Below are 9204 nucleotides of genomic sequence, written 5' to 3'. Positions count from 1 at the left end.
AAGTCAAGAATGGACACCTGGTACCTCCATCACGATAAATGCTCTAGCTCACCGCGCCAAAGCCTGCACCGAATATTTGACCACGACAGGACTGAAACTTCTCGAGCACCCTCCCTACAGTACAGGCCTTGCTCCCTGCGACTTTGTACTGTTCCCGCATGTGAAAATGAAGCTAAAAGGGAGGCGGCTTTCCAGTGATGAGGACCTTCTACGGGCTTAGGACAACGAGTGCTTTACTCCCTAGTGAAACTTGGCAGAACTGGTTTAAAGATTGGTTTCAGAGGATGGAGAGGTGTATTGAATGTAGAGGAAATTACTTTGAAAAAATTAAATAAACAAAGCTGTATTGCAAAACTTTCCTAGTACCCTTTGTATATATATATATATATATAATTACAAATATATATATATCTTTAATGTATATATATAATTTGTCAGTTTAATTACCTATTTTACAGTTAATAGCATATAATGCTAAACACAAAATAACATATACTTCTAAGAATAAAAAATTGGATTTTACTAATTTCAAAAATTTTAGTCATGTTTACCAGACAATTTTTAAATTGATAAAAAGCAATAAATTGCATACTTTTCAGCAGACACCAACACAAGAATTATGATTTCCATTTCACAGTTGTCTACAGTGTTTCTCAACTTTCAATTTAGCTGAGGACCAGAACAAGAGAGAGAGTATGTGTGTGTGTGTGTGTGTGTGTGTGTGTTTTACATTTTACTGTATATAAATATTGCATTAGTGTAAAAACAATCCAGGAAATGAATTAAATAAGATCACTCAACAGACAGTACTTGTAAATAAATTATGTAAAATTTATTCCTCAGCAAGGAATCCCAAGTGATGAGTATTTCATAGAGCATCAATTGACAACCACTAGTCAACAGTACATACATCATATTTCATCCTGTTGCCACTGCACGCTATTTCTTATGCTATTTCTATCTTAAGTTACTTCCAAAGAGAAGTATATTTCTTTGCATAAGAATCTGCTGAGAAGCATTTATAGCACTTTGCTTCTACAATTAAAAAAAAAAATCTTTTTTTTTTTTTAAATTTATTATTATTTTTATTGCATATATATATATATAAATCAAAGTCTTGAAAATTTCTAAAGGGGCTTTTTAAATAAAAATGCAAAGCATCTTAACCAAAAAAATTATGCTAAATAAGTAAATTTTAAGTATTCCTTCCCAATTGACATTTTCAATATAAAATACCAGTGGGGCTGAAAAAGAATAGTGGGGTTTGGGTAAATGGAATTGCCACAAAAAAACAACCCAGTAATTTTGAACGTTTTCATTTCTCCACTCAAACAGTTTCAGGGATGTCAAGGATGGCAGTCAAGTGTCACCCCATTCGCTTCAATTCAGCCATTCTAATCAGTCATGTTACTACAAAAGAAAAAGCACATTGTGTTTCGTTGCTAGTTGAGCAGAAATCAATTGTTACTGTGCAACATATGTTTAGACATGAATTTAATAAAGATCCTCCACATGAAAATAACATCAGAAGATGGTTTCATCAGTTTGAAATCCAACTTTTGCACCAGATTTAGCATTATGACAAGCTACAGCATACTGAATATGAAAATTTTTCTGTTAAATCGTAGTGATGATGAATCAAACTTCTGAAACATCATTGTGTTCGTTTCTGAACAAGATGGTGTTTAAGAAATTTCATGCTAGTGTATGAGTAACATTTCATGTCAGAGATGCATAAATCATTATAACTGATGGATATATATAAAAAAAAAAAAAAAAAAAGAGGCCTCCGTAGCCGAGTGGTCAGGAGCGGGAGTGCAGTAGAACACGCTCTTTGAGTTGACCAGGTTTCAAGCTTCTGACTACTGAATACGGTCGATCTGCCAACCCGCACTGGACCAGCGTGGCAGATTATGGTCCATTTCTCTCAGCATGAATTGTTGAGGAGGCTTCCATCCTGCAGTGGGTTGATAATGGCTGCACTGATGGATATAGGGAGCAGTAAATCCTCATGTGGTTAATGAACATATTCGTGATAGCACAAGTTGAATGTTTGGTGTGGATCAAGGTGCAATTGTATCTTCAGGCCATTTTTCTTTGTGGAAAACACAATTAACGGAGAAATTAACCTGGACATGCTAGAAAACTTTCTTTTCCCCCAGTTAGAAGAAAATATCCTCTCAAAAAACAATTTTCCAGTAAAATAGGGCATCAAACTTCCCAGAAATTTTTACAGATGGTCTTAATGTAATATTTCTTGGAAGGTGGATTGACAGGGGAGGTTCAATTCCATGGCCACCTAGGAGCCCTGATTTGACACTTCTTGATTTTCCTTTTGGGCTAAGCGAAGAATTATGTTTACATGAAAAGCATTCACAACTTGAATCATTTGAAATGAAGAATCCAAGCAGCTGCTGATCAGGTACCAAGAAAAATGCTATAGCATGTATGGAATGGAGCAGAATACAGATTGGAGAATTAGAAACTATATAGAATATAGTTTGCAGAGCCACAAACAGTCCCCTTGCACTGTTTGCAGGTCTGCAAACTTACTTGACTTGTTACAAACTGTGACTTAGTATTTAAAATAAAATTATTTCTTTATTTTTATCAGTTTACCAATTATTGGCTATCAAAGACCCACAATTCTTTTTTTGGACACCCTGTATATAAGAAGGATCTACATTGGTCATGATTACTATGAGAAATGAGACATAACTTTATTTTTCATTTTACTTTCGTTATCACAAAATCACAGTTTAAGATTTTTTTAAACACTCAGAGTGTCCAGGAAAATAAACCTACATAAAATGAGGCAAAAGAAATAAACTGGCACTTTTCTACGTCAGGTTTTATTTATTATATCAAAAATTTGCTTACCGAAAAAAAAAAAAAAAAAAACCACAAAAAAGAAAAGAAAGGGAAAAAAATTTCTTTAATGATGTCTCTTCTCTCCATCATACATACATCTCTCTGTATATGTTTTGGTCCCTTATTTGAAAAATCGGTGAAAAGTAACAGATGTACTTCCTTGTGAAGCACCATAGTCCCCCTGGCCTAACCGTCAAATGTTAGGAAGATGGTCAAACCTCCGAGTGGAACGAGAATTAAGGTGAGAAGTTTTTATTTCTGGTGATGATACACTGCCTGGTTTGTTGGGAAGTTGGGGTAGGATGCTCTGGTACTGCCCATACTAAGAAATAAATTTGGAAAATGTTAAGACATTTAAGCAATATTAAGAATACTGACATTTAATGGATTAGCAGTATAATCTATACAGAAATTAGTTCTCTCTCTCTCTCTCTCTCTCTCTCTCTGATTATAATAATGAAAAAAATGTTAAAATAGTGCTCTTTTTATTAGTACTTTTACCAATCCTTCACTAATTTCAGAGAGTACACAGGTAAAGAATCAGAAACAATAAAATCAATGCAGCAAGAGTAAAACAGCTAGGATTTAGTTCCCGTTTGCTCTTTTTTTTTATGGTTTCTAGTGCTAAAACATATTTAAGGGCAAAAGGCTCAAGCTACATGGTAGTATGACTAACATCAGTTTTATTCATAGGCCAAATTCAGGGCTATGAATAAAACTAATGCATTTGCACTAACCTATATGTTAAAGAAAAGAAAGTGGCAGATGTCTGAAATGCCATTGATCTTCTCACTTCACAGCTTAGACAATGCAAATTTCCTGTTCTCATGCTCCATTTAATCTATAATCTTGGAACATGTTTATTGTCATAATTTATTTCAAATTTACTGTGAGAAAGTGCATCTTTGATAAGGGTAACTGAAGTATAGTTGAAGATAATGTTATAAGTAATGACCAGATCCTCAGGAGTTTTGGTTGGCATAAAACTATCAGTCTCGGTAACACATTCATTCAAATTGTAAAAAAAAAAACATTATGAACTAATTTTTTAAAAAATAATTACTATTATTGTGAACATGGCATTTTATTTTCACAGTGCTTATATAATGATTATGAAAACTCAAAAAAAAAAAAAAAAAAACTATTCTAAGCTAATACAAATAAGCTATTTGGCTTTCATACAAGGTGCAAAAAAAAAAAAAAATTCAGTGACTGACTTTGTACAGGTCGACCACTAATCCGGCAGCATTGGGACCTGTGGGGTGTCGGATCACCGGTGGTTATATTAGCACATACAGTTTACCCAACAGCTAACACCTCATCCTACCTCTAATTAATATGTTGACTGCCAAGCTAGTTTAAGAAAAAAAATTACCCCAGGAGCCAAAAAATATTTAGCAAATAATTTGATTAGTAATTCTAAAATAAATATTGTAATGTCAGTGTTGTCGTTTTTTCGTTTAAAATATCAAAAAAAAGTGTCTTTTTTTTTGTGTGTGTCGTATATATGTGGCCAACGTGGCCCAGTAGGTTACTTTATTTCTTGAGAAGCCGTGTCGGCCACATACGTTTAACACTATTATGGCATACATATGAAGGTCGTTTGTGATTAGTTTATTGCATGCACGGCAAGCACTGCAATAAAACTAATTGCGATAAAATGAACTCTCAAACGTCGCAATAAGTTTTGTCAGTATTGTTTGTGGAAACAAGTTCGTTAGCGCACTGTATTATCCATCATATTGTGTTGTGTTTTTCAGCAAGTTTGTACAAGTGTGTTGTTAAAAAAAAAAATCTAAAAAGGAATGGCTAAAAGAAAATTACTAAAACAAGAGGAACTGAGAGAAATTGCTGGAATTTACAACTAAGCAGAGAAACTTCTCACAGAACCCCCGCTGTCGAGTTTTTTCAGAAGTTCAACTTTATGTATTATGGACAATGTAACAACTTGTAACAACTGTTTGCGCTTTACGGTGTTTGCGCTTTACACCACGAGAAGCACTTCCTTTATGCATTGAAACCATGACTAGGATTAAATGTCAGCAGGTTATAATAATAAATGCACAAAAACAAGTATGAATAGCTTGCCAGTGTTTACAAGTTCACACCAACAGCCACGAACTCGTAAACACCGACCCGGGAAATTTGAAATTACATCCGCAGAAATTATGTCCGAATTAGCGGTGGAACCGGATTACCGGTGGCTGGATAAGTGATGGTCAACCTGTATTATGAAACTGTGACATTGTAGCAAGTTGCAACTTTTTGCAACACGTGACTCATCTAGACACAATAATGCATGAATCACCCATTTATCTGCAGTCAATCTGAATTAATTGTGTTGAATAGGAGTTTCATGTGTTTCATTATATTTCAAAATAAGTGATTTTAAATTTACTGAGCAATAAATTTGTATCAAATTTGGTTTAAAATTAGAAAAAAAATGCAAAAGATAATTCCATGAAAGTTAAAAACAGCTTTCAATGAAGATGCTATGTGCTATTCAAAGACTATTCAGTTGTTTGCAAGTTTAAATAGGGTTGCTTATCCATCAAAGATGGTTCTTGCATGGCTGCTCTTCAACTTCAAAAAGTTAACTAATGATGATAGTATTTCTTATATATATTTTTTAATTGATTGACATGTCAATCCATTTTAACACAAGATTTGGGAATGCAGCACATTTAAACCTTGGCATCCTCAATGATGATCACACACACACACACACACACACACACACACACACACACACACACACACACACACACACACACACACACACACACACACACACACACACACACACACACACACACACACACACACGATAGTTGTCATATTAGAACTTCATCAACATGTTGCTCTTGATCCAAACTTTGTTTCTTGCATCATTAATGTCAAATTATGTATGTGGAAACACAATAGAAGACTCCATCTTCTCAAAGGAAAAAAAAAACAAGACAATCTTGATCAAATGTCACACTTATATTTTTTTACTCACAGGGCACTGTTCATTATGAAGTTGTCTCCACCATACGGTTCAGGAATACTACAAAACAATTCTATGGTGATTGCATGATGCTGTTCAGAGAAAATAGCTAGAAAAGTGGGCTCCCCAGAATTGGTGTTTATATCATGACAATGTTACTGCATACTCAACACTTGCCATTCAAGAATTTTTTGAAAAGCATGCTACCACTATGGTCTCTCATCCACCACACTCACCAGATTTAGTTCTGATTTCAACCCCCCCCCCCCACAAGCTGAAAGTCCCCTTGAAGTCACAGACTTGTAACAACTGAAAATTATTCAAAATTCAGCACAGGAACTATTAACAATTTCAAAAGCCTGTCAGGAATGTTTCCAGAATCGGTGTATACAGGGTGATGGAGATCCATCTATATAACGAGTAAGCGTCATAATTTCCTAAAAAATCATTGTCCTCAAACGTTTTAATTACACCTATTACAGTGATTATATTACCATATCACTGAGCAGAAAAGCAAGAAAAATATTAATAATATTTAAATTTGGGATAAAAAGATTCTCGTGTGTCTGCATGGATTATATAAACTTTCACTATCACTGATGGGTTAAGTGAGTGAAAGCTCCTGGCTTATGCAGCGTTCATTAGTGGGCAGAAGTTATTAAATGTCATGCAAAACTATGCTTTCATTAAAATGGTCAGCTGGGCATGATGGAAAATTTATGAACTGAACTCAAGATTTATTTATAGTCAGTAAGTCATACAATTTACAGAAAACAAATAAACAATACTTCACATTGTAATCCAGATGGGAATCAAATTTTGGCTGAATATGAGACAGGTAAACTGTTGTCATTGTTGGTTTTATAAGCCTCAGCATCTTAAGCATATTGTAATGTTACAAGAGGTGTGGAAACCTCTTAATTTTATCTATTTAATGATGATTCCTCTTTCAATTTGGAGAGTGGAAAAAAATTTTCAGAAACATGAAATCACCGCTAAAGGGATAACTTAGTTATTCCCCAAACAAAATTCAAAATCCAGAGAGAAAATCAATAAAAGTACTTTAATAACTGACTTTTTATTTGATATTTTTGCAAGCATGTTTATAACATGATTTTTATTTAATATTCTTGACCTCTGTGCATTAGGCCAACGTTCAATATCAAAATTATTCAAAATTCTGAGAATGCACAAAGTAGTGTAATGAGTTTTTGGTGATATGACCAAATATCAGAAATACACCTTTGCCCTCCATTAATTTTTATATAAAATTATTATAGTATGAATACTGTTTTAATTAATTGTAATATTAAATTAAATAATAAGAATTGTAGTCATATTTTTAAAATGAATTACAAATTCAGTTATTCTAAGTCTTAATTCCATTTGATGCTTATGGTGAATCAGTGGCTTCACCAGAACCATATTCATTATAACATAGTTATGCCACTGGATGCACACATTCATCTTTTAGCTGCCATATTAAAAATACTTAGGCATACTTTCTAAAAGTAATAACTGCAACTGCCAAAGTTTTTCATAATTAAACATTTCACAGCTATTTTATAACTTTAACTATAGCATATAGTTTGATGACTTTTATTAATAGTCAAATTCATAAAGGGCAATTTTTGCATTTTATACAATTTAGTGACTTGTACAACTTACTTTTGACCTTTCTCTTCTAAATCTTTGCATGTCATCAACAGCATCTACATCTGGTATTTTGAAGTTATCAAAAAAATGATGCCGTAGTAATTGAGCACATGTAAATCTTTTCTGTGGGTCCTTGTCTAAACATCTCTGTTAAAATAAGTTATCTAAGAATTATTTGTGTGTAAACACTTAGAGAAGCACAAGAAAGACATAATATTTTTCAAAATTGGCACATTTAATGCCACATTTGAAATAAAATTTAAGCACCAAAAATAATTTTGTAGGCAATGCTTACTATAGTGGAGAGAAATTCTATAGGTGGATAAAGGTCATGTGCTAGCTGTCCTCCTCTCTCTCTCTCTCTCTCTCTCTCTCTCTCTCATTCTTTATACTTTTCACAAATAATTTGTGGTACTTATGTACCAACTGTACATAAGTAGTGCATTTTTTAGAACAACAGTTTGTTGATGAGAAGAAGTTGGAGTTACAGCATGAATGCATTGCAGAACAGCTAGTGAATGACCTTAACTGCTATGGAAATTCTCTCTATTCTTTTTTGCTATATTCTAAAGAGAATATCTTTTCTCTTTTGCTATATGCAAAAGAAGAAAAGCTATATTCTTTATAGCTTTTCTCTTTTGCATTTGCAATATATGATTAGTAACACAACTAGGCACACCATATGAACTGACGCCCTATAATCAAAGCAGCAAATTCAACAGAAATTCTCTCAAACAACAAACCAACCAGCCTTCGGTACATGTACAATAAGTGAACTTTTTTGTAAACAAATTTTGCTGAAATTTAGCATAGAGTACGTTCACTACAATTAAAAACACATGAATTTGGAACACTTAGGATAGGAATAGGAATAGGATAGGAATAGCAAACCAATGGCAAGTAGCCATGAAAGGCACACAGAGGAAAATATATGGGCATGAAGTCACAGATAAATAGTTTATATAATAAAAAAAGATTTTCATTTGAAGACAAATTTGTTTTACAGTCCATAAGTCTCACCTGGCTGTGAAAATTGAAAGTATAATTGTACAGCAACAAAGTTCTCTTTAGAAACCTTCTAATACTGTTTCCTTTTTTACAATAAAAATAAATACTTAATTTTTTTTCTGTACGGCATGCAAAAATTATATTTTTGTTTCAGCTTATTTTTGGCATTCAGAGCAAAAAAAGTTCATGTTCACTGTCCTAGGACAATTAGGCAGGTATTGTTACTTTACTTGCAGTTTCACTACAGTCACAATACTGTTTTATTATAGTATCTAAAATGTAAACTTCATGGAAGCCAACAACAATAATAAATAATATGATTTGCACTCATATATATTAGTATATAAATGTGATGATACAAAATGTATTAGCCATATTTTGTTAGGATGAAACTAAGAAATATATGAAACACGTCCAATCAGCACTACATGGTTAACAAACTGATTTTACAATTGTTCAGTAACTCATTTAAATAAAATATCTTATCATAATCACAAAAGTATGAATACATAATGAAAGGAACATTAACATATTAAGTGGCATCCCTATATATATTTTGGGTTGCAGGCTGTACACACAATGCCACATTGAAGTGTATTTGTTTATCAAGCAACAAACATTCACGAGACCACAGAAAGAATCAGTTCTTGGAAGCTGCTAAGCACTAAATGTATGACTTC

At 33.2% G+C, this 9204-nt stretch overlaps 1 protein-coding gene across 1 annotated transcript in view; it reads right to left on the bottom strand.

The window, feature by feature from the left end:
- Window positions 1-2993: 2993 nt before the first annotated feature.
- The window catches only part of LOC150084933 (cyclin-dependent kinase-like 4), a 109140-nt gene continuing 102929 nt past the window's right edge, over window positions 2994-9204 (bottom strand). Inside the window, exons 9-10 of the mRNA XM_090375657.1 lie at window positions 7529-7663; window positions 2994-3193 (exon numbers count right to left, since the gene is read on the bottom strand). Coding sequence (XP_090231783.1) covers window positions 3065-3193; window positions 7529-7663 — 264 coding nt within the window. The 3' untranslated portion in view covers window positions 2994-3064. The remainder of the gene's footprint in view (window positions 3194-7528; window positions 7664-9204) is intronic.

The sequence above is a fragment of the Mastigoproctus giganteus genome, chromosome 6 (genome assembly GCF_048544385.1).
Source record: "Mastigoproctus giganteus isolate SK-2022 chromosome 6, ASM4854438v1, whole genome shotgun sequence".
Classification (NCBI taxonomy): Eukaryota; Metazoa; Arthropoda; class Arachnida; order Uropygi; family Thelyphonidae; genus Mastigoproctus; species Mastigoproctus giganteus.
This window is presented reverse-complemented; position numbering and strand designations above follow the sequence as displayed.